This window comes from Dreissena polymorpha, chromosome 6 (assembly GCF_020536995.1).
Source record: "Dreissena polymorpha isolate Duluth1 chromosome 6, UMN_Dpol_1.0, whole genome shotgun sequence".
Classification (NCBI taxonomy): Eukaryota; Metazoa; Mollusca; class Bivalvia; order Myida; family Dreissenidae; genus Dreissena; species Dreissena polymorpha.
Window position 1 is genome coordinate 98,362,170 of NC_068360.1, and position 26,603 is coordinate 98,388,772.

At 34.3% G+C, this 26,603-nt stretch overlaps 1 protein-coding gene across 1 annotated transcript; it reads left to right on the plus strand.

Annotated features, from left to right (window-relative positions):
• Positions 1-367: 367 nt before the first annotated feature.
• Positions 368-13,874, plus strand: LOC127835167 (uncharacterized). The gene is made up of 10 exons (XM_052361475.1): positions 368-614; positions 1,034-1,142; positions 1,554-1,718; positions 2,838-3,005; positions 6,333-6,406; positions 7,983-8,180; positions 9,218-9,311; positions 10,194-10,327; positions 11,868-12,011; positions 13,743-13,874. Exons 1-10 carry the CDS (start codon positions 390-392, stop codon positions 13,863-13,865), a joined length of 1,434 nt encoding a protein of 477 aa, XP_052217435.1. The 5' UTR covers positions 368-389; the 3' UTR covers positions 13,866-13,874.
• The last annotated feature ends 12,729 nt before the right edge of the window (positions 13,875-26,603 follow it).

Consider the following 26,603-nt stretch of genomic DNA (forward strand, 5'->3'; position numbering starts at 1 on the left):
AGTAGTATACCTTTTTTGGTGAGTTGATTTTAATTGCTAATTCTCTGAAACACTTTAATCTCTTTAATTTATCCTAATGTGTGTTAAAGGGTTGTTTATTTCATGCTTGTGATATATGACAAGTATATATAATCATGATAATTTCTATGGAGAGTTTAACAGATATAGTGAGAGAGATAAAGTTGTACAGTTGATTTTTCATGTTCCATTTTTCATACCATTTTCAGGGACGTATATTGTAATACTCAGGACATGTACAAGATTGATAAAAACAGGAATAGTTAAAAGTAATAAAGACAAATTAACAGTTTTAAACATAATATTAGGGAATTTTTTTTACAGAATTTTTAATATCAGCAGCACTCTTCCATTCATCAATCAACTTTAAAATGGAGTTAAAAGGACGGGTGATTGTGTACTCAATCCTTGGATGCCCCCATTGCATGCGGGCCAAGAACACGTTACAAGAGCTTGGTGTGCCATATACAGACATTAGCTTAGATAAATTTCCACACGTGAGGGCTGATGTGCAGTCAAGGACCCAGAGGCGAACAGTTCCGCAGATTTTTTTTAACGAGAAACACATCGGTGGGAATGATGATCTGCAGACATTGGTAAAGTAAAATGTCATTATTTTAATGGTTTGGAAGAATGGGTAAAGGGCGCTCTAAAAATGTAATCTAAAAATAGAATACAAATAAGTGACATCATTTCTAATCAATATTTTTAATTTCATAATATCTATCACTATAAATGCAAGTCCAAGTTGTACACTTTTTGGGTCAATATAAAGAAGTTTGAATAATCTGTCTTTAATTCTCAAGGGAAGTGTTATTATTACAAAAATGTATATGAACAGTCAATGGCTTTAGTTTTGATTTCTCTTGATTCCTTATTGTAGCTTTACTGTTTAATGTCTGTGACTAATTGTGTACTATAAATTTTGCACTTTTTGGTTTGTATACAGTATTGAATTTTATTATGGGAATGTTCTTTGAAGTAATGTTCGTTTTCCTGTTATATGTATGTTCAGGTAAGTAACAAGGAAGACTTCGCTGCAGCCCTGGAGGTTTTGAAGACCACATCCCCAGGGCCAGATGCCCCTTCTATACCAGACCCAAGCACAGCTGTGAAATCTGCTGGTATGTGATATAATGAAATGGAGTATTTTGTGAAACAAGACTTGCGCAAATCATTTCTTCAATCCTTTTACACTAAACTTGTGAATAACTTTTTTGCCTTGTGTGCTGGCCTATGTTATCAGGTTTTGTGATTCTACCATTGTGAACCTTTGTTCAACTTGCAAATGTAAAACTTGTAGTGAACAATCTCTTTAGAGTGCAGTGAGCTGTTTTTCAGAATTTCTCATGGGATATCGACCACATTGTCACACTACTATTGCAAAAAAATGTTCAAAGCATATTGTCAGGCTTTTCAAATTTCACCATTTTGGTGAATTTTGAGTATTTCATTTATGGCAGTTTTCAACTTTTGAAAATGGAAGAAAAGGGTTTTGTGACATATCTTACCTATGTATCATCTTTCTGTTGTAGACCCAGGGGACTTTGTATGTGAGCCTGATGAGTATGCTGAACTCGTTCAAGATCTGAGAAAGTCAGGAATCATCAAAGATCATCGCTCTGGTCTCCTCCGCTCATACAAAAACTCATTCAGTGGGAAAGACTTTGTTGATTGGGTCGTGAAAACGAAACAGCTTGGTTTGTACACTGAACTATTTGTCTATAGTTGAAAGGTGGCTGTAGTGTGATAGATATGGTGTCCAGCTGGGCACTGGGAGGTCACGTGTCTTATCACCACTTTTGGAGCATTATTTAGATCTCTCCTAAAAGAACTGGTACTAAAGAAAGTACTGGTTGCACCCAGGAAACTGACTCGTCCATGTTTAAATAAGTTTATGCCTTTTTTCACAATTGAGATACAAATAAATTGGTTTAAAATTTTTTAACTTTGAAGCGAAGTGAAATTGGCTAAATGCAAACAGTCTAAAACCAGAACAGCCTGGGATTGACTTGCTGTCTGTTCAAGTTTTATGCTATTTGCTGCTCATCAGTATCTAAGGTTTTGAGATGAACTCTTAAAAACTTGAATCTAGTTAGAAAGGTTTTTAATTAAATATAACTTTCTATGAGACTACGAATGTGTGACAATATGTATCTAAGTGGAAAAGGTTTAAGGAAATAGAGCACATATGTCAGCAGCATCCTCCTGTAGTAGATTACATGCAACAGTTAATATCTCTTTATCGTCTGAATTTAAACTTCACAAATGTCTTCACAGCCTTTGTGGAAGGTCACTACCCTTAGACCATAATTGTGGTCTGCATTTTTAGCAAACTTATGCCTCTTTTATTACATGGAAATACATGAAGTCTGTTTTAAAAAAAATGCACAAGGCAATATATTAAAAATCTGTTAAATTGTTTGTACAAGTGCATATTTACATGTATAAGACAATTACAGGTACTCAAATTAGTTTTGTCATGTCAACGATGCTTTTGAAAATGTGTGTCAGGACACTGACCAAGGTCTATAACACTGGCATGGAAATACAAACAGTGAAGTGCACTTTCATGAGGCAGCTCTCGTAGGCATTTCAGCACTTATGATAGTCTTCAATAAAATGTCTGACAATCATATTGATAGTCAGAAATAAATATTGAAGTAATTGAATCTTCATACAAATCTGTCTGTCAGAATTTCTGTGAACTGTGAGGCATTTAAAAAATGTGTCAGATATGACTGACAGCCCCAATTGTGCCTTTCCTGTTTTTTTGGGTCCTGTTCATAAATGTTCCATATATGTGGTGAATGTTCCAGACAGAGAAAGAGCTGTAGAAATGGGTCAGGCTTTGATTGACAAGCATTTTGGTCATCACGTGAAGGGTGGGGAGTTGTTCCAGGATGCTGACATATACTACCGCCTACTGGAGGATGATGACACATCTGCACTGAATTCTGGGTCTTCAGATTGTGACCCAAGATCTGGTTAGAATTTTGTTGGGCTGATTTGCAATTTGCTGTATTTTTAGGTCATCTATTTTTTGAAAAAAAATTATGAGCTATTGTCATCACCTTGGCGTCGGCGTTGGCGTTGGCGTCCGGTTAAGTTTTTCGTTTAGGTCCACTTTTCTCAGAAAGTATCAATGCTATTGCATTCAAACTTGGCACACTTACTTACTATCATGAGGGGACTGGGCAGGCAAAGTTAGATAACTCTGGCGTGCATTTTGACAGAATTATGTGCCCTTTTTATACTTAGAAAATTGAAAATTTTGGTTAAGTTTTGTGTTTAAGTCCATTTTATTCCTTAAGTATCAAAGCTATTGCTTTCATACTTGCAACACTTACTAACTATCATAAGGGGACTGTGCAGGCAAAGTAATGTAACTCTGACTGGCATTTTGACAGAATTATGTTCCCTTTTTATACTTAGAAATTTGAAAATTTGGTTAAGTTTTGTGTTTAGGTCCACTTTATTCCTACAGTATCAAAGCTATTGCTTTCATACTTGCAATACTTATTAACTATCATAAGGGGATAGTAGTATCAAGGCTATTGCTTTCAAACTTCAAAAACTTTCATGCTATCATGAGGTTACTGTACCTGGCAAGTTGAATTTTACCTTGACCTTTGAATGACCTTGACTCTCAAGGTCAAATTATTAAATTTTGCTAAAATTGCCATAACTTCTTTATTTATGATTAGATTTGATTGATACTTATTTTTTTTTTTAAGATCATCTCACAAATGACCACCACACCCTCACACTATACCCCCCCCCCCAATTTTTTTAATTTTTTTTGAAACGGTTAAAAATACAAATATTTATTTTTATTATTTATGTTTGAAATACCGTCCAACCATCGCACCCAAGAATCCCACCCCCCTCCCCCCCTCGAATCCCTCCCCTATTTTTTTTTTTTTAAGATCATCTCACAAATGACCACCACACCCTCACACTATACCGCCCCCCCCCCCCCCCCCCCTTCCCCACCCCACCCCACTCCCCAATTTTTTAATTTTTTTTGAAACGGTTAAAAAACACAAATATTTATTTTTATTATTTTATGTTTGAAATACCGTCCAACCATCGCACCCAAGAATCCCCCCAACCCACCCACCCCTCCACCCCACCCACCCCCCCCCACCCCCCCACCCCCGATTTTATTTTTTTTTTGCATTTTTTTCCGCATTTTTGAAAGATAATGTAATAAATGTCCACACCCCACACTATACACCCCTCTTCCCCTCTTCACTCCACCTCTCCCTACTTTGTGATTGAAAATGAGAGTCCCTTCACCTTTAAAAGAAAATAGATGAGCGGTCTGCACCCGCAAGGCGGTGCTCTTGTTTTATATTTTCATTTACTTATTATTCACCTGATCTCAAAGTGCTCTTAAGTTGAGCTTTTATATATTCAGTCAATGTCTGTCCACCTGTCTAATGGTGAATGCAGTAGGCATTGTTCTTTGTGTGTCAGGAAGTTTGATTTTGTCAACACTCTATAGACCACATTTTTGGCTCAATCTTGGTTAGGATATTAATTATAAACACTTAAAATATGTAATATCGTTCCTAATTACCATGAAATTTATTTTGTATGTCTTTCTTCACCATATCTAGGAGAACTGGCACATGTGTAGAAAAAAAACTACGTCATTGGGCCAAATATTTACAATTGTTATACCACAAGTGAGCATTTAAGGGCCATCATGTCCATCTTCTTGATATTGTATGGTGTACAAAAAATTAGCTTATACCAAGTATTGTACTAAGGACATATTTTACTTTGGAGCTTTATTATTTACCACCATAGGGTCACCAATATGGTTTTTAACATTATTTTATTAGATGTTTGCATGTCAAATGAGTTTATATTTTGAGTATTTAAATAAAGAAGACACCTAGAATTTAACTGTCATCAACGCAAAAACAAAATACAGAATGTTTTAACTAAACATTATTATCCCCGCCAAAGGCAGAGGGATAAAGAATTAGCATTGTCTGTCCATCCGTCATTCTGTCAGTTCGTCATGCCATCCGTCAGTTCGTCCGTCCATCTGTCACGAAACTTTGCAGGGTTATTTCTCAGAAGCTATATTAGTTATCAACATGAAACTTCATAGGTTATAGATATCAATGAGGTGAAGTGCCATGAACGAGAACCATAACCCTACACTTTCTGAAATATGAGCTATTGCCCTTTGTTTTTTGTATGATGTAAATTTTGAGGGCTATATCTCTGATATCATACAAGACTCCATGATGAAACTTCATCTGTGTATTAATATCAATGAGAAGAAATGCTATGCTTAAGAACCATAGCCTTTCACTTTCTTTTATTGCCCTTTGTTGTTTTTGTTTGATGTAAATTTTCAGGGCTATATTTCAGATACAATACAACATTTCAACATGAAACTTCATGTTTGTGTAGAAATAAATGGGAAAAAGTGCTATGCACAAAAACCATAACCCTTCACTTAATTAAATAAGAGTTATTACCCTTTGTTGTTTTTATATGATATAACTTTTCAGGGCCACATGATTTCAACATATAACATTTATTGGGTATATGGATATCAATGAGGATAATTGCTATGCATAAAAACAATTACCCTACACTTTAGTATTTTTTATGACCCGGAAGGGTGGCATATAGCAGTTGAATTGTCCGTCAGTCAGTATGTCAGTATGTGTCTATGTGTGTGTGTATGTCAGTCTGTCCGTCGGTCTGAAAAAAAACTTAAACGTTGGCCATAACTTTTGCATTATTGAAGATAGAAACTTGATATTTGGCATGCATGTGTACCTCATGGAGCTGAACATTTTGAGTGGTGAAAGGTCAAGGTCATCCTTCAAGGTCAAATGTCAAATATATGGCGTCTGTCCGTCCGAAAACTTTAACATTGGCCATAACTTTTTCAATATTGAAGATAGCAACTTGATATTTGGCATGCATGTGTATCTCATGAAGCTGCACATTTTGAGTATTGGAAGTTCAAGGTCAAGATCATCCTTTAAGGTCAAAGGTAAAAAATATTTTTTTTAATTAAAGCGGCATTCTCATGAAGCTGCACATTTTGAGCGGTGGAAGTTCAAGGTCATCCTTCAAGGTCAAAGGTCAAAAAAACAAAAAACAAAATTATTTATTTTTTTAAAGCGGCACAATAGGGGGCATTGTGTTTCTGACTAACACATCTCTTGTTGAGGAATATATCATATATCAAGGGACATGCACCCACCCATAAACAAAATTTATTTGGCGGGGGATATTAATTCAACAAATGTGAATGTTAACACTCTTCTTTGTAGCTGGTGCACTGGGGGAAGATATTAGGAAGTTGATCTTGAAAATTTACAATAGCTTCTTATCATCTGATGGCAAGGTACAGTAGACATACACAAGTCTTTTGCTAAAAAACACTTTGGTCCTAAAAGGCACACATGGACATAATCCTCGATATTAAGGTGTGCATGATCAATTAAGATTTTCTGCTATGCATTTTGAAGATATGTATTTACTGCTTCTAACATGTCAACTCTTCTTTAACCATGCAAGAAGTAAGAATCTTACTGTGTATGTGTATTAACACACCTTTTTTGAAAGCATGCTTAATTTAGAATGATAAAAAATTCAGATGACCATACACTATTATAACCATTGGTACAGCCTAAGAGTTTGTTCCAACAAACAAGTCTTTTTTTCTTTAGTATAAGAATTCCCAGCAAATACCATTGTAGCCTTGTTGTATATTTTTATGCCCCCGGTATGGAGCTGTACATTTTTAGTGGTGAAAGGTCAAAGTCATCCTTCAAGGTCAAATGTCAAATATATGGTGTCTGTCCGTCCGTTCGTAACCTTAAACATTGGCAATAACTTTTTCAATATTGAAGATAGCAACTTGATATTTGGCATGCATGTGTATCTCATGGAGCTGCACATTTTGAGTGGTGAAAGGCCAAAGTCATCCTTCAAGGTCAAATATATGGGGTTTTTTCAATATTGAAGATAGAAACTTGACATTTGGCATGCATGTGTATCTCATGGAGCTGCACATTTTGATTGGTGAAAGGTCAACGTCATCCTTCAAGGTCAAATGTCATATATATTGTGTCTGTCTGTCCGCCGAAAACTTTAACATTGGCCATAACTTTTTTAATATTGAAGATAGCAACTTGATATTTGGCATTTCATGTGCATCTCATGAACCTGCACAGTTTGAGTGGTCAAAGGTCTAGGTCATCCTTCAAGGTCAAACTAAGGTCAAATATATGGCTTCAAAGCAGCGCAGTAGGGGGCATTGTGTTTCTGACAAACACATCTCTTGTCTTGTTATACATGATGTACCGGTAGTTGTAACTGAAAAACATTTTCCTTCAAATAAAAATTAAACAAAAACATGATAGCTTTGTAAAATATAAAAGCTAACATGGTAATTTGGGTATGCTTTTGGATTTGCTTGTTAGAATTGTGATACATTGTATAATATCATTAATGTATAGTCAAGATGGTTTAGGGGTTAGGCATATTTTTTAGTATTAAAGCTATTTATTAATTAATACCACATGCAAGAGCACAACTGAAAAATAACAATGAAAGGTCACAAACCAGAATAATTTGTAATATAGTATTTAATACCCCTGTATAAAATAAGAACATATTTTCATTTAGATATTATTGTTCAAATTGATAGAGGGAGCTTTAAATTTAAACAAATGCAGGATATACTTAGCACATTTACTTGTACTGCTGCTGTTTGTAAAAGTAAAAGATCTTCTTAAAAACAATTAGTTTGATCCCTACATTTGATTATAAAATGTTGTATTTGTACAATTAATAATATCATTGTTGTTTCTTGAAACTAAAATACAAAGATATTGGTGAAAATGTCAAGTTTGATGGCTGCATTCTACTGATCTAATGATAGATTCGTAAAATACTTGTCTCATGGTTGTTTCTAGAAAGTTAACTACAAAGGTATCGGTGAAAGCAGCGAGTTTGAACAGTACATACATCTCACAAAGGAGCTGGTGCGAGTGCAGATAGTTGAGGCGTCGAGGGAGGAGAAGTTGGCATTCTTCATCAATGTTTACAACGCTCTTGTGATACACGCCAATGTAACCATGGGGCCCCCAGTGAATCTCTGGCAGAGGTACAAGGTATGGGATTATTTCAAAATAATTAATGTTCTATAAATGTGATAACTTTGCTTTGACTGAATTTGTCTCTTTATGGCTCTATTATCAGTATTTCTGAACAAAAAGTTGTTGCTTAACAGAATTTCATTAAGCAAAATTAATATGTCTTTAGAAAGAGATCATTTTGGGGGTGGCAGATTAATCTTAACATTATTGTATTGAAGTGATGTATTGCAATATTTTTGGTTATGTCAAATCACAAAATATTGAATGTTCAGGTATGTTCTGAAATTGTGTCTTGAATATGGTGGTCACATTGTTCTGTTGGGTTGGTTCTGTCTGTGTTTAGTCCTTGTCCCTGTCTATTAAACGATCTGACAACATATTAAGTTTCTGCTGAATTTCTAGTACATGAGATAAAGATGAGCCACGCTTTTGGAAAACGGAGCTTAATGCATGTGTGTAAAGCGTCGTCCCACATAAGCTTGCGCAGGCTGATCGGGGACGACACTTTCTGTCAAGAATGGATGTTTGTTTAGAATAAAACTTCATTAAAAAGAAAAATTCAATATAAGCAGTCATCATTTATGATCAATAAGTTTGTAAAATAAAGGGTATGTGAATGATACAAAGTGAATGATGAGAATGACTGAAATTAAGATAATGCATATTCTTATGCTTACATGTTCCAATTATGTGTATTTTACCATACTGTTTTCTTTCTCAAATAGTGCCTGTTACGGATTGTACCCAGCTGATAGACTGAATATTTTGGACCTGTTATTATTATGTTCAAAAGTTATAATTGCATGATATTATATGACTGTATCAAAGTTTATGTGTCAACAATTGTATTTGTTTAAGATATTGTTATTTGACAACTGTGCTCATATTAAGTCCATCTTAAAATATTTCAAAAATAGATTCCTATGAAGTTATTTAATTTATTTACATATCTTCTCTTTTAATTCACACACTTTACTGGTATAGAAAAAAGTTCATTTCTTTGGTGAGAAGTCAATAGTTTCACTGATACTTTTGGTGTTGTATTTTTGCAGTTCTTTAACACAGTGCGGTATATAATTGGAGGGTATGAATACTCGCTACAGGATATCGAGAATGGAGTCCTAAGGGCCAATAGAAAAGGAATTGGTAAGATCTTGCATTACACACCTCATACCATTTAGATTTTTCAGCACATTTATTTATATGGAATGTTTCACAATAATTGTATGTTATCAGTACTTTTAAGGGCTCTGCAATGCAGAAAAAGAAATCCCAATTTATACGTTTAGTAGGCTGTTTTTCAATTTCTTTTTTTCTTCTTTAAATTGAACTTTTGTTTCTTAGCATTTTTTGATGTTTGATACATTACGTCATTAATCCCTTAGAAAACATGATTTTCATTTCAATAATTATATTCTTTGTTTGGTGTGCACCACATTGAAAAGGCTTTTGGTCTTTTCATTTAATAAACAAGCATCAAGCATACGACGTTCATTCCTTATAAATGGACATGGGATATGGATTTTAAAAAGGTGTCCTTCAATCAGTTATGTTAATTTGTGATCTCCTCAGTTTTCATCGATGTTTCTGCAAACTTGGTGTGTTCAATTTTTAGCTCGGCTGTTTGCGGAGAAAACCCGAGGTATTGTCAAAGCTAGCTCGTTGTGTTGTTCGTGTCGTGCTAAAACCTTTACATTGTCTCTAAAATCAAAGTGCTTCCACCTACAACTTTGAAACTTCATATGTAGCTGCACCTTGATGAGTTCTACACGCCACACCCATTTTTGGGTCACTAGGTAGAAGGTAAAGGTCACTGTGACCTTTTAAAAAAAACATCTTTTCTTCTGACAAGGTTTCATTTATTCAAAACTGCACCCGCAGCCGAGCGTTGGCACCCACTATGCGGTGCTCTTGTTCTTTTGACCTAGAAAAATCACATCTGTTGTACAAAATACTTGTTCATACAATTGTCTTTACAACAGATGGATTTTTTTCTTATAGTTCATATATTGATTCAATTACTTTCAGGCATGTTCACAAGACCATTTGGTTCCTCTGACCCTCGTATAAAGGTGGCACTAACAGAACACGAGCCTTTGATTCACTTTGCACTTGTTTGTGGGGCCAAAAGTTGCCCACCCATAAAAACTTACTCTTCTGAGGTGAGTACATTTAAAGGCAAATAATTATGACTAAGTTTCCCCACCTATCAAATAAGATTGGCTAAGTTTCTCCACCTATCAAATAAATATGGCTAAGTTTCTCCACCTATCAAATAAGTATGGCTAAGTTTCTCCACCTATCAAATAAGTACATCATGTCTAAGTTTCACCACCTATCAAATTAAGTACAGCTAAGTTTTCCACCTATCAAATAAGTACATGTACAGGTAAGTGTCTCCACCTATCAAATAAGTATGGCTAAGTTTCTCCACCTATCAATTAAGTATAGCTAAGTTTCTCCCCCAATGAAGTATAGCTAAGTTTCTCCCCCTATCAAATAAGTATGGCTAAGTTTCTCCACCTATCAAATAAGAACAGCTAAATTTCTCCACCTATCAAATAAGTACCGCTTAGTTTCTCCACCTATTAATTAAGTACGGCTAAGTTTCTCCACCTTTCAAGTAAGTACGGTTAAATTTCTCCACCTATCAAATCAGTAGGGCTAAGTTTCTCCAATTATCAAATAAGTACGGTTTAGTTTCTCATCCTTTAACTTAAAAAAGTATACCCTACTTTATTATTGAACATGCAAGAATGCAAAAGAAAACTATTAAAGAAAACTGAAACTGTAAAGCTGGACACAAGATACTTGTTGGTATTTGCCAAACAAATTACAGTTATCTTGCTTAGCAGAGATGTTAAAGTAATGGCCAACAATAAAAAAATAACTTTAATAAATGTGTGTTTTTTTCGGTGTGCGGTAAAAATGCCAGAGGTAAAAATGCCATAGGTAAAAATACCAGAGGTAAAAATGCCAGATGTAAAGTGGTAAAAATGCCATAGCTAAAAATGCCATAGGTAAAATTGCCAGATGTTAAAAAAATATAATAGAGTTTTGCGCAATATTTTTTAAGGATACTGAGTATTGTACGGAAACATTTCTTATTGAACATGTTATTTTTGTTCTACTTGTCTCACTAATAAATTTAGACTATAATTTTGTTATTGTGCTTTATTCGTTCTGTTTATTGGTTTGGATTTTTTGTTTCTTTGATGAATCGGTCATTAAATAACACTTGTTAAATTCCTTTTAAAAGCTATTTTTATTGATGTAATGGAATCTTTTGATTTTTGAGGACAATAAATTATTAAAGCAATGTGACAAACAAGCAGGGTTTTGATGGTGATTATGTTTACATTAATTATAAAATGAGGCATGTATTGGTACGTATAGCTTATTAAAGCATTTTAACTTAGAGCCGATAATATATAGATTTATTACAGAGTAAATTCCCCCCAACCCACAACTGAAATTTTGTACATAATATTTATCTGCACTTTTTTTTTAATCAATTGCGGATTTTAAACATTCACTTAACCCCTACAATACTCAATATCCTTAAGAATATTGCTCAAAACTCTATTTTACTATATAACATCTGGCATTTTTACCTATGACATTTTTACCTATGGCATTTTTACCACTTTACATCTGGCATTTTTACCTCTGGCATTTTTACCGACATTCTTTTTTTCCCAGGGCATCTATGAGCAACTGAAGCTGGCTGCAGAGTCCTTTCTAGAGGGGGATGATGGCTGTCAGGTGGACATGAGCAAAAAGACCATTAAGTTGTCACAGATCCTCAAATGGTACAGTCTGGACTTTGGCAAGAACAAGGAGGAGGTGAGACTGGGAAGCAGAAGTAGTTAACAGGAAAAATGAAGTCTGTATGGCAATAGGTTTTTTTTTAAAGTTGCTCACATTTGACTGCATGGCAATAGTTATTCAAAAAACCTTGCTCACATTTGATAGGAATTTAAATGCTTTAGTAAAACTATTTATGTGAAAAATATCAAAGTGCAGGGGATTTTAATGTTCTGATGCAAAGCTAGTGGGAAATTCTCACCCATATTTTAACCATATATTGATTTTTTGTTTTAATAACTTTGCATAAATGTTAGGTATCATAAGACAATCTGCTGCTTGTAAAACTCGTCTCGCCAACAAACAGGTTAATGTGACTCTTAGAAGTTTAAGGCTAAATTAGGCTTAAAACATCTTGACATTTCTAATCTCAGCCATAACTTTGTCTTTTATCCTATTACGGTACAGAAAATCGATAGTATAACAACGATCCTATAAACTTGAGCTTTATATTATTTCTATTTTTAGATCAGATTTGGGTTTTACCAAAAATTGGAGAATACATTTTTGTCAACTACGGAAAAAAACAAAATCGTCAAAAATGTGATATTTGACAATTATTAATGGAAAATAGGAGGAAATAATAGGATAAATAGAATATTATGTGAGTTTTGGATAAAAATCAAGTTTATCCAAACTTCACATAATATTCTCTATGTATTGATGTATTTTCGAATAAACTGCAAAAATGTCAATCATTTTGAGGCAACATATTGCATGTCACACAACTTTCCCTACCTCAAAGGTCAAGGTTACATGTAGTGGTCAAAGGTCAAAGTTGGCCATTAAACAGCTTTTTCTCTATTGACGTTTTATAATTAGTTGCCACTAATGACCACCATGATGAGGTGGCATTTCACATTTATCCCCTGTCTCCCTACCTAAAAGGTCAAGATCATGCTCAAGGTCAAAAGGAAACTTAGACCATGAAATAGCGTGTTCAAATTAAGAAATTGACTGTGGGCATGCTCTAGTTACAGCATTGTTCATTTACAATAAATATATACATGTATAAAACAGTTGAATAAATCAGTGTCCGGTTAATCTTTTCAGGCATAATAGGGGAATATAGCTGAACACAGAGGGGGTAATCACGTGATTATCAAGATAGCGATGTCCATGCAAAGGCAGGTATTTTTCACCCTTGTATACCCTTTATTACTAATATTAATTTTTTAAACTCCACTAACTTTCCAGCCATATTAGTAAGAAAGTTACTGGCGTTTATTTCATAGTCATATTCGCTCAATATCTCGACTTTACTCGTTGCAAAATTTCTTAGCGGGATGTCCAAATTAGGGCTCTACTAAGAAAATTCGCAGGCAGTAAAGTTGAGATATCAAGTGAATTTTAATACGAATTCAACGCTAATCACATTTTTCCTGATATGGCTGGAAAGTGAGCGTTGTTTAAAAATTAAACAAGTGTAATAAAGGGTATAAATAGGCGAAAAATGACTGTCTCGGCATGGACGACGCCATCTTGACTATCACGTCATTACCCCCTCTGGCTGAACAATCGTTTTGCTGTTTCAGATGGTAGAATGGGTTCACAAGCACATTTTTTTATTATGTTTCAGGTGGTAGAATGGGTTCACAGGCACATTTTTTTGCTATGTTTCAGGTGGTAGAATGTGTTCACAGGCACATTGTTTGCTATGTTTCAGGTGGTAGAATGGGTTAACAGGCACATTGTTTTGCTATGTTTCAGGTGGTAGAATGGGTTCACAAGCACATGGCTGAGAGTGAGAAGAGGTCACAAGTTGGCGAGTTGCTGAGCAGCAAGAACTTCAAGCTTTCTCATATGCCTTATGACTGGGGAATCAACTCATAAACTGTGAACAAGAACTTGAAGCTTTCCCATTCCTAATGACTGGGGAATCAGCTCATAAATGAATGGGGAATAAATGTATAAACTTTGAATCAAGAACATTAGAAATCATGTATACATATTAACATGCACTATTACTGGATATTCAAATTAAAACCTCTTTAAGCTTGATTCAATCAATGTAACAGGCCCATTTAAACACTCTTGAGTCTTTTTATTAACGAGTACTTCTTATCTTAAGAAAGAACTTGAGAACATTACCTATTTTAGACTCTGAGAGGTATACATGGACGGGTAATAGGCCATAATAGGGATATTTATGAGACAGGGTCTCACTTTGTTTACACTCCATGTTGTTGTTAACGTTGTGATAATATATATTTTTACCTATTTTATACCATATTGATTTTATTTGTATTGTATATTAACAATTGTTATTGTTTATAGGGTGCACATTTCATTGCTTTGGTTGTGTTATTTGTGTTCACTTGTCACGATTTACATAAAATCTTTAGACACAGCAATTAATTATAGTATATTTTAGCTTTAGTAAATCTGTGGAGCGCATTCTAAGAAACGTTGTAAAAAATCAAATTCATGTATTAACTAATTAGATACCTGTTGGCAAGATGTCAAGCCCATTGTAAATAATGATTGTAACTGTTTAACAAGCCGCACCTTGCACATGTTCGACCTTTAGTGTGACCTTTGCAGTTGCTCATGGCGCATTCGACACATTTGTGGTAAATTATTTTAAAAATTTGCATGAAGAATGATGAAGTTAAAATAGGGACAAGCCTTATTATATTTGGCCTTAATGTGTGACTACGTTGAGTAAGATGCATGTCATACTTGCGACATTTCATATGTACATGTGGGAACATTTATAGGAAGCGCTTTTAAAGTTTCTGTATAGACATGTCTTATAATTCTCCCATTTTACTCTAGACTTCTAAGTGTTACCTTGACCTTGAATGTTACGAGCGACACATTGTCTGTCGATGGTTATCATTTGTGGTATGTAAGGCTCGATTGGTCATTGTCGGTTAAGGTACTACTTAAATGTACCCCGGGTTCTCTTAAGTACATGTATACTTAATGTACCCCGGGTACGGTAAATATACTGAAACATACCCGGGGATTTTAACGCTAAATTGGTCGTTGTCGGCTATTTTTCAAATTAATTATGTCCATATTTATGTCAATATTTTGTAAAATGGCCTCTTTATTATCGAATATCCTACTCAAAAAGCATGTATAGGCAGGTATTGTTCTAACAGATTTTTTGGACTCCGCAGCGTGTTTTACGACTTCGATTTTTGGGCGGGAATAATACTCGGGTACAGTATAAATTCGCCAGAAACGTGTTTGTATATTTTCCGTACCCGGGGTACATTAAAGTATATTTAGGAGTACCAGGGGTACATTTAAGTAGTACCCGAGCCGACAATGACCAATCAATTCTTAATTGGCCGTGTACGTGTTATTATATTTTTCCTACCCAGGGTACATTTAAGTAGTACCGGAGCTGATTATGACAAACACACACAATCGAGCGTAAGTTATTTTAAAATTGCATAAGGAATTACAAAGTTACGGACCAAACAAGCTCTGTAACAAGCATGCACATACATTTGATCGTTATGACTGCTGTCGGGTTCATTCCATTCAATTTAACTACTTTTAAGTTTGAAATTTCTTATGCGAGTATCGGTATGTTAAATTCAACAGAAAATGGATATTATCAACTATAAAATGATTGGGCTACAACATTCTTAAAATGTTCCGAAGTAATGTTTACTTTAACTTGTTTGACATTTACCTTTGAGCACGGAGCGTATATTGACACGAGTTGAATCGAGTATTTGACCCTTACTGTAATAAATTCCGTTTTATGCAAAAACTAATCATCCGACTTTATTGGTTTATACGTTATCTTTTTGCTTATTAATTCCTCTTTAAAAAAATATAACGTTTAGTATATTTTCGTTGTTATTAATGGATTTATAGCGCGTTAAACACAAACAAGAAATATATTTTAAAAAGATATACGGCGTTGATTGTGGTTGGAGTTTGTGAAAGTTAGAGTTCAATGAATGAGATCAAGGATAGCGAATGTCTTTTTCTGTGCAGTTCTTAGCTGCATCACACGCAGTACGGGATGTTACGCGGAGTTTTCGCGGCTTATTTTACATTATTACATATTGCTGGTCATAAACCTATAGATACAAAACAGAAAAGCAAAAGAAGAATGGAAGTGAAATTAAAACATATGAGTCAACCTGCCACACGCGAAGTATCCGTTCATATTTTAAATATTTATACGCGCGTTCTTCGAACAAGCCTGTTTTAGTGGTTTGTCGGGTATTGCTATTTGATTCGATTATTAACAGTGTCGAGAATCATCGCGCTCATGCTTAATACATTAGTCAATATGGTGGAATAATTCTTGTTAAATTAATCAAAAATAATATCATGGTATTGTTGAAAACACATTTCTATTATTGACATACCATAATTATATCGCTGAATATTCACATTTAACATATTTCTGGTCTAAAGAAAATTCCAGTTCACCTAGTTCGCGGATAGCGTCTATATTATATAACGATTATTTTACTGGCGAACTCAGGTTAGCACATAAGGAAGTCGTGAAGACGCAGCGATGACCTATAAATAAACTGATGAAAGTAAATAAGGAATGAATGCGTACGAAAGTAGCGCGATCCTAACGCTCCGAACGTTTGGAGTTTTAGAATCTAGGTTTACATGTTCGTACTTTATACCGATTTGTAGCGTTTATATTTGGAGTTCAGTTTTGAAAATTACATAAGATAGACAGGGTGTTAATTTTGGAGAGTTCGGTTGTTGTCGTTATATTTTGTTAAACAACGAGGATTGCTTATATAGAGTATAAAATACATTCGTCATTGTATGAGCATGGATGGCTGAGTGGTCTTAGTGGTAGACTTTTACTCCAGGACTCTAGGGGTCAGTTGTTCGAGCCCTGTTGAGTGTTACTTGTTTCTTTTTTAAATTTTATTCTTGATTTGTTACTGGAGCTTTTTAGATCCAATGTTTACATTTATCAATATAAAGCATTTTATGACAAACTTCAGAACATGCCAAAGTCTGTGAAAAGGCCTCTATAAAGCATCAGTAGTACTGATTCAGTACCTAGCTATCCACTCTGGTGTGGCTTTACATAATGTTTTCTTATGGTGTTCCAAGTTATTTTAAAATAACCGGAAACTATTGGTTTAGAATCTCTGGCTATTTCTAAAAGTTAATTATTCAGAGATTATTTTGCCTTCAATTCAGGTTGGACATAATTAATATTGGAGCATTAAACAACCTAATTTATGCATTAAGTTGAATGTTAATCCAATGATGAACGATTTTAATTCTTAATAAATACATTTGTACATGTATATTATTAAATTACCTAAAACAGAGGTAAACCCCCAAGAAAGTAAATATGCAGTAAAACAAATTTCAAATAAATAATACAATATTGTCTAGGTAGAAATTGTTAATGAAAAAATGCATTACTTTTCTAAAATAATATTATATGTGCATGATACAAATGATATTACAAATATTTAAGTATATGTATGTTCGTGAACTGATATTGAACGTTGTTGTTAATATGCCTGTTGGCGTTTACGATTTTTTGCATAAAAGGTTATCTAATCGGTTCTAATTCAGTATAGAAATATCGTATTGTTAATTATAATTATTTAAGATATCATACCAACAGTTAATTAAAATGCTCAAGTAACTGTACTATTGGTATACTTGTATTTAAAACAATGTGACGTGTTACTAGGCTTAATTGTTCGTTTTCGGCTCAGCTAATACATATATATATATTTATATTATTCAGTTTGTATTAGACTATACTAATATTAAACATTAAAGTAAGCCCTAATGCGAAAGATCAACACAAGCAGAAAATGCAAACCAAATGTGTATAATCATTCTTTCATTTTTATTTGATGTTCACTTCTTTTGCGAGATGACAATAAGCATACAGTCTACATATTAGTGTGTGATTTGCATGTACACACATACTATGATGAGTAAGAAACTAAATCGAGCAAGCACGGATACATATAGACTTAAATACTTCAACTTTGTGACAAAGACCGAAACCAAGAGAGCAGTGACAATCACGACGCTGCTGCTAGTTGGTAAGGAAACACCGGAAGTGCGTTTTCACCTCACGGCACAGGTCTTCAGTGTGGTAGGGGATGCATTCGGAATGGTGGCGTCAAGGATAAAATCGCTGAACACGTTCGTCCTGAAGTTCTTCAGGTTTCTGGCTACGGTAGCTCTGCAACAGATGAACAAATCATTTTCAAACAAGTCGCTTACATGCAGTTATTCTCTTATTTTTCCGGTAGGTTTTTAATCACTTTGGGAAAAATCCGACATTTGGGATTATCTAGTAAAAGAATTCGTTGTGTTACTACGTTTAGCAGTTTTCTTCCAGATCGCGGTATGCGATCATGTAATATCAAGGGTTTCATTGGTTGGTACGAACAGGTTTTAATGTGACGATAATGCATATTCTCTGATACGGTTTGGCACACACTAGTCTATTTTTCTGAAGTTTAGATTTTTAATGGTGCCATCAACAAGTAAATTAAATACATCAATGTGTGCTTGTTATGATAAAGAAGTGTGAACTTTGAATCTAAATAAAACCACAAATGAAACGTTTTTTTTTAAACAATCAGAATGTAAGAAATTTAGACTAATGCTTTATGTGCACAACGTCATGCACTTGATTTAATGTATCTTGAATTTCTATTATAAAGAGGAAAAAAAAGAAGGAGAGGAAGAAGATAATGATTGTAGTGGTGGTGGTGGCGATTTTATGATTCTCAAAATCACACAAGGCAGTTTACGTTTAAGAGTATATACTGTGCGATTTTGCTCGAAGTATATGAGCCCTACCTGAGATAAACATGGCCACTGGCTGTAGATGGCGCTGTCCAGTAGAAGGTGCGGTGGTGTACATGACCGCGCGAGTTGTGCGATATGGCGCTGTGCAATCAATTATTCGTTGTTTAAAAAAAGAAAATTATATATTTATATAATTTTTTTACATCCAAATCTGAAAATGGTACTAAATTCAAGTGACCATAAAACATTTCGAAAGCGAAAATTTTAATTTACATGTATTTTAGTGAAAACTGAATTGCAATCGTACTTTGGGAATCAGCTATATTAGCTTCTTCTGCATTCACAATACGATATTTTACAAATGCATATATTATTATACAAAACATTAACAGAGTCAAATTATTTAACTGGATAACACTCAACATATACATTTAGAGAATTCGCATGAAATATTCAAAAGGATCGAGTGGAATTCAATTGACAGTTACAACTATTAAAGCTGGAACGTTTGAACTTATTCTTTTTGTTACCCATTCAGCCCATGGAAATCGATGCTCAAATGTAACAAGCAATTTCATCTTCGTCAATAATTTAAGCACGACTTGGAATCTTTTGTAGTCATTGTGTACAGGACTATGCGTACCGCGGGTTTAGCGAAGCAGTCCATTGTTTTGAGGAACTTGTCCCCCGTCTCAACAGTGAACGTTCCGACGGAAGTGTTTGCGCACGTGACGGGCCTCATCTGCACGAACAAGCCTTCCATGGATTAGTGTCCGTAGATCTCAGACGTGTTAAGGATCACTGGAATGAGAGCGATGCAGCTGTAGCACTCGTAAACAGAAACATGTCAGTTCTTTAACGCAATGAGATAAATTTATTGCAGACTTTGAGTTGCCCAAAAAGTTTGCATATGAGGCTCCGACCAACATTATTTTTTATTTCTCAGTTACTGAATACTGGTAAGTTTCTCACAAAAGAAGACAAATATTTTAAGATATTGACTGCATTTGCACTTTTTTTATAAACCGTCCATATTTCACTGTAAGTTTTAAATCAGCGATATTTTTCTACAAACTTCATGAAAGTATTAAATAAAATAACCCTTACCTTCAATGACGTCACCGGGAGAATATGACGTAGCGTTGGTGGTCATGGTGAACGGAGACGCGTCACTGCGGGCGTCAGCTCCATGACCTAAAGGGGAACATTTCCCCGCAGACCTCAATGGGCGTGCCTAATGAGTGACCGTGACAACAGTTAATGATCGATGTTTTTAGAATAAATACGTTGGAAATTATGCCTCCTCCTAAAATCTTTAAACGGTATTAAAAAAATGTCGACACTGGAGCTTCGCGTATTAAATCTAGCGACCAATAGCCGGCAGTTTCATCTTTGTATAGGTATAAAAAAAATCAGTTGAATGTGGCGTTATTCAATTGCACGTCTGAATTCTTGTGTTCGAAATCGTCGCCTGCGAAATTAAATACATGTATTGCGTAGTGAATCAGTGATAAATATCTAAACCCAGTTGGACGACAAGCATTCATTAGGCTGATAAAAGTTACAGTATACCTACAATAGTATTATATATAGTAAAGATTACTACCGGTATTTCGTGTGTTTAATGCTTTACACTATAAATAAAGCATCACACATTTATTTGAAAAAACAATTTTCTGTATTTCAATCACTTATAGTATAATGTTTATGTGTAAATACGGTAGGAAAAACATTGTCGTATACTGTAATTCACTGTTTTGCTTAAAGGTAGGATACTATATACATGTAATGACGCCTTGACAATTGACGGTATTCTATAAACTTGAGAGTAGCCGTAAAATCGATGGCTGTAAAATATTGAACTTCAATATTTCTTACGTATCTTATGGCCTATCGTTAAGATGTTTAAATCATTCGGCTAGAAATGCTTTTAAATAAACCGTATTGTTATGACGGATTCTACGTGCAAAATGTTGCGTTTATTTGCGTTAAAGGTATTGCTTTAAAATTGATTTTTTAAAGGGGCCTTTTAACAGATTTTGGCAGGTATTGAAGTTTGTCATTAAATGCTTTATATTGATAAATTGTAAAAATTGGGCCTAAAAAGCTCCAGTAAAAAAAACACAAGAATAGAATTAAAGAAAGAAAAAAGTAACCCACAACTGGGCTCGAACCACTGACCTCTGGAATACAAGTCTAACACTTAGACCACTCTGCCATCCGTGTTCATAAAATAAATGATGCATTTTATACTTTATATAAGCAATCCTCGTAGTGTCACAAGATATTACGACAACAACAGAACTCTCAAAATTATTCAATCGTTTCGCGTTGCATCGCTTTATAATTTTCAGGTTTTGAAATCGTCAAAAGATGCATTTAATGGATATTATAGAGCATGGTAAATGTTCAGTATTAATGTTTCCTCACAAATATCATAACTACAACGAAAAATTGCGAATCTGAAACTTTTTTTTCCTGCCAATTTACCGAAACGGGAAAAGCCCCTTTAATGTAATATTTGAGTATATCGTTCCCTAAACTTAAGGTTACAATAAAATATCGTCTGCAAGTGCAATATGACTGGGATTCGGCCATTTCTTAGCAAAAGAGTATTAAATGCATAAATTCGATTGTTTGATCTAGAATGGTTGTTTCAAATAGATCCTTTTATGACCTAGTTGGACTTAATAGCTTAAAATGCAAGGCATACTTAGTTCATCGTTAATGTATTAAGAATTGATCGCCAGGGGCTCTGTACGCAGCTTAAGCAACACAAGCTTGTGTGATAAGCATGAATATTCAAACATAAGCCCCATGCCACAAACATACACTTTACATTTATTTTGTATGTGTTTGCATGTTTCAGGCAGAGGATTGGCTAAAGCTGACCCGAGAGAGCCACTTGATAGAGGTCGCTTATAATTGCCAAAACAAGTAATAATAATAATTTATTGTCACGTCCACACTCAACTAAGAATATTAATAACGCTTACGATGAGGATGACTGCCATAATCAGGTTTGGGGTAACCCATGACCCTGCCTTTGTATAAGCATAAAAGTAAATATGGCTTCTAGAGCTATAACCAATATAGTCTCTTATGTGTGGTTGTTTAACGACATCAGTCCGAATGGCCAACTATTTTTTACTTGTCAATAAACTAAAAATACGCGAAATATAATTTGATTTTTAATCGATCTAACGCATAGTTTTTATCGTATAAGATTATATTGTATTACACTTAAACTAAGTTGGTGTTGTTTATTCGGAAAATATACAAAGAGGAGTGTTTTCGTCATTGGACAAATCAACCGCCTTCAAGTAATAATCAAAATTTGTACCGCGTGTCCAAGGTTCCGATCAATCGAAACCAACTAAAGGTTAGCTTAGTGAAGCTTACAGTTGTAATACATGTAATACAATAAGACATAACTTGCTAATGTTGAAAAGACAAATTACATAACAGTTTATCAAAATTTGTTAGTCCGATGGCAGCCTAAGCACTGTTAACGTGATTATTTTTTTTATTAAAGGCAACATGAATACTCCGAGAGTTAAAAAGAAGGAATAAATTTAAGGGCGCGGTAAAAAAAATGTTTGAATTTCCACACAAATAATGCGAAGTAACGAACATATTTTTTATTTTCAAAACGAGCCCGATTGGAGGGTTAAGATTCAACACTTGTTTTGCTGATTAAAACAAGTTATAATTTGATGCTTCTGAATGGTGCAGATGAAACATTATGTTTTATTTTCAATAAAAAATGAAAATTTTAAGTATATGCATTAAATAAAGTCTATAATAGTATTTTAGTATTCCCTCACTTAACTTAATGTCAGAGCATTTACCCTTTTATTCAATAGCATTGGATACAGGTGAAGGAATGTCGTTGGTTGGGTTTTGTATCGGTCGTAAAAGTTTATGTTCAATTATTCTGACGGAAAATGTTTGCATTTGTCAGATAAAAATTCAATTTAAATGAAATTTAAGTGTATTTGCGCATGTGTCATCGTGGAATTCCGCACTCGAATGCACTTTAAATTCATTGCTTACCTATTTCTGGGTTAAGCAACATGTTGGTCCCGTTTTCGGCTTAATGTTCGCTACTTCATCACAACAAAGCGCTTTATTTGTAGTTACTTTGATTAGAAAATAGAACCGATGACAAGCGCGGAAAACATTAATTTTGTTAAGTAGGGATGCAACGAACTGCAAATAAAGCTTATATGTTATAATGGTCACATATATGAACACACAACTAGAAACAACCTTAATGTTCATTATGCTTAAAATAACAAAATGTGCTTATACTTGTTGAGAACGTTAATCTTGACAAAGTACCGGTACATGCCGAGTTCGAAACTGTAGTACGAGCGTACAAAAACTTGTTCACCTTTACTTTGGACGGACTGATGGACAATAGCCAATCCATCATGAAAGAGGGTGCATAAAACAGACGCAATACGGTAATGTTATACTATGCGAAATTGCCGTTAGATCGACACTATATCAATGTATACATATATCTTAAGCAATACACCCATGACTTAAAGTAAAGTAACCCATTCGGTGACCGCGCATGATTATTCCGAAGAGATGTGTGAATTAGGTATTGGTCAGTAAATGTTCATAAAGACCTTGAACAAATGACATGTGTCGTTTACGTAAACCTAAATGTTCATATTCAAAAAGACGCATTAATATGCATACCGTAATTGGTCTAAGTTTTCGGACACTTTCAATTTTCCGACATCCACTTTTTGAGCCGAAATAATATTTTTGGTTTGCGTCCATAATTAATGACTCTAAATTTTCGGACAGTTTATATTACAGTGCTATTTTGCCAGATTTCTGTCCGGTTTTCGCTAATCTTGTGAAACTTCGATCATAAATTTTTACAACCGGATTAAGGTCATAAAACGTAGGAGATAAATGTCTAAAGCCGTAAAGGCGATGGACCATAACGTTTGCGTGATTCGGTAAATAACCATGATTATCGGGAATAAACAATGGTTTTACCCAACAACATTTGAAATTATATCGTATTAAGTAAGCAGTATGTTAAATGTTTAGACTTTTTGTGTTCTCTCTCAATTTTAGTTAAGGTAGCAAAGCTTTGGCGTGGCATTTTACAAACACACGCTATATTAGTCGCTGGTTCAATTGACGCAATACATAATGCATCATATTATCCGATCGTCCATGCAATAATGTTAATTAGTGTCTCTTTTTTACACCAGTATTTTTATGCCCTCGAAGGAGTGCATATAGTGATCGGACTGTCCGTCCGTCTGTCCGTAATACTTTGCGTTTAGGTTTCGAAAAATGCTCATAACTTCTATGTCGCTTCAGATAGCAACTTGATATTTGGCATGCATGCGTATCTCATGGTGCTGCACATTTTGAGTGGTGAAAGGTCAAGGTCATCCTTCAATGTCAATTAAAAAACAGATCCAAGGGAAGTAATAAGCTTTAAAGGGAAATAATCATCTGTACCTGCCAAATGATAAAAAAAAATCAATCTAAGCTGCGCAGTTGGGGGCATTGTGTTTCTGAAAAACACATCTCTTGTTTAAAATACTTTTATCCCTAAATTCACTGAAAACATAATTTTGTTTAGTGTTCGAAAACTTTCATTTATAACGATGCAGGTCATAGATATGGAACATAGTCAATGATCTTACACAATGATCCCGAACATATATGTGAAGTTTAATTTGAGTAATTGCAACAGAACGTCATAAGTGAAGTTGCACGCTTACTTCATTAAACGGAGCTTAACATTTAGATGTCATTTATTTGAATTGAATTTGTTTACATTTGATTAGGGGCGAAAAAAACGTCGATTCATCGTTAATTAATTATCAAAATTCGTTGAACAGTCATATTTGTTGATTGAAAAATACTAATTATAATTTAACAACACGAACTATTGGATGTTTTATGAATTAACAATTTGGCAATCATACATCTACTTCATTCAAACCCCAAAATGTTGTTTGAAAATATATATGGACACCGGATCTGAGATCTTCGTGTAATGCCAATAACCGGCTACTTACCAGAATCAACTGAAATCTGGCTTTAGGAGAAGAGTTATTTATTCCAGTGCACGTATTGATTCATCTCTTTGAAATCATCGCCCGTGGCCATACATATTTGGGTGAATGTTGTCAAACAAGATTTAAAGGGACTTGTTAACATAAGTCAAAATGAAAATTTTCTAACTTTCTGCCACAGATTGAAAAAAATAAAAGAATGTTCGACATGAGGTAGTCAAATGATTAATACTGCAGACTCACAATTAAAAAACAGTTCTGTTTATGAGAAATAATCCTTTGAGATTGATACAGTTCCAAACTCAAAATGAAAAAGATAATTCGGAATGTTTCTGTTGCATTTGTTACATTTTGTAAAAGCACGTGAATAATATCGGCGTAGTACTAAACGTAAGTTTGCTTTTAACTTATTAATAAAATGGGGACCGTTAACAGACATAAATAATTAAACTATTAAAATTATGAATTAAATGTCACACTTAAGAAAAATCACAATTAGCGTCACGTCCCTTAAGATTTGTCAAGGTAGAAGAAATACATTACAAACGATTATCAGCCTATGTTTAAGAGACATGTTCGAAGATTTGCAATTCGACGACATAATTATTTGAAACTGTTGATATCGGAAGCAAAACAACAACAACATTAACAGCTGCAAAAATACTGTTCCTGTGCATTAACCAGCCCATTCTCACCAATGATTAATAAAAAGAAATACACTCCTAAAACATTGACAGTATGCAATGTAGCACATGCAGATCATTTGTGAGTAAACGTTCGAAAAATATGGAATGAAATAAAAACAAGATGCGCACAGAAGCTTTAAGTTTTAAAGTGGGAAATAAACTGCTTAAAAATTAAGCAATTTTGAAACCATGGCAATATGCCCTATGGCACCGAGAGAAAATTATTTTACAATCATTTGTTAAAAATCCAGAGCTTAAAAAAACTTGTTAAATGTAATTTTAAAAAAGAACAATAACTCATTAAAAATAGCAACATATTGAAATTTTGATAGTGATCACTGCTTTACGTGCAGATAGTTATTCCTTTAAAGTCTCGTGAAAATCGCAAACACAAAGTAGGAACTGCGCACAGACGCTTTTGATGCTTCCTTAAACTTAGAGCAACACTAACTGAAAACATAGAGTAATCGCGAAATTAGATAGTGTGCATTGTAACATTGGGGTGGGAGATAATTCTTTTGAAAAAGTAAGAATTTAATCGCACGTAAAATGTAGGAGATTCTGCACACAAAATACTGTATACGTTATTTTAAACAAAGGGGAATAACTCCTTAACGCCTCACTCAACTGCAAAACCTTGACAATATGCGCTTAAACTCTTGGAGATAATTATTCTGTGTTTTTTTTGAAAAAAAATGTCATGCAAAATATAGAAGTTAAACACATATTCATTTCAATGTCATTTTCAACAAATGTGCAATATTTAACGCAGTTTCGAAACCTTGAAAATGTTCGCTGTACCACAGCGGATAATTATTGTGCAAACGTTTGACGAAAAAGCATAATGTAGGAGGCGCGGAGCAAATTTGACGATTGTCCTTTAAGTTTGATGAAAAAAATGTATTAGGAGTTGCACACAGAATAATGTGTGACAAACAGAAGCACGCACACACGCATGCGAAATGACGCCTCCCGTTTCTATATCATGAAAAATGTAACATTAATAATTCCTTAATAAGTGTGCATTTACTTTCAGTTGAATAAATACTTGACCCGAACAATCGAAAGTATACACATGTACA

Bases quoted from the DNA above. Each gene is read 5' to 3' on its own strand.
- LOC127835167 (XM_052361475.1), top strand. From the start codon at position 390: ATGGAGTTAAAAGGACGGGTGATTGTGTACTCAATCCTTGGATGCCCC. The intron at 3,006-6,332 runs GTTAGAATTTTG...TCTTCTTTGTAG, and splicing joins AGATTGTGACCCAAGATCTG to CTGGTGCACTGGGGGAAGAT. The intron at 6,407-7,982 runs GTACAGTAGACA...GGTTGTTTCTAG, and splicing joins TCTTATCATCTGATGGCAAG to AAAGTTAACTACAAAGGTAT.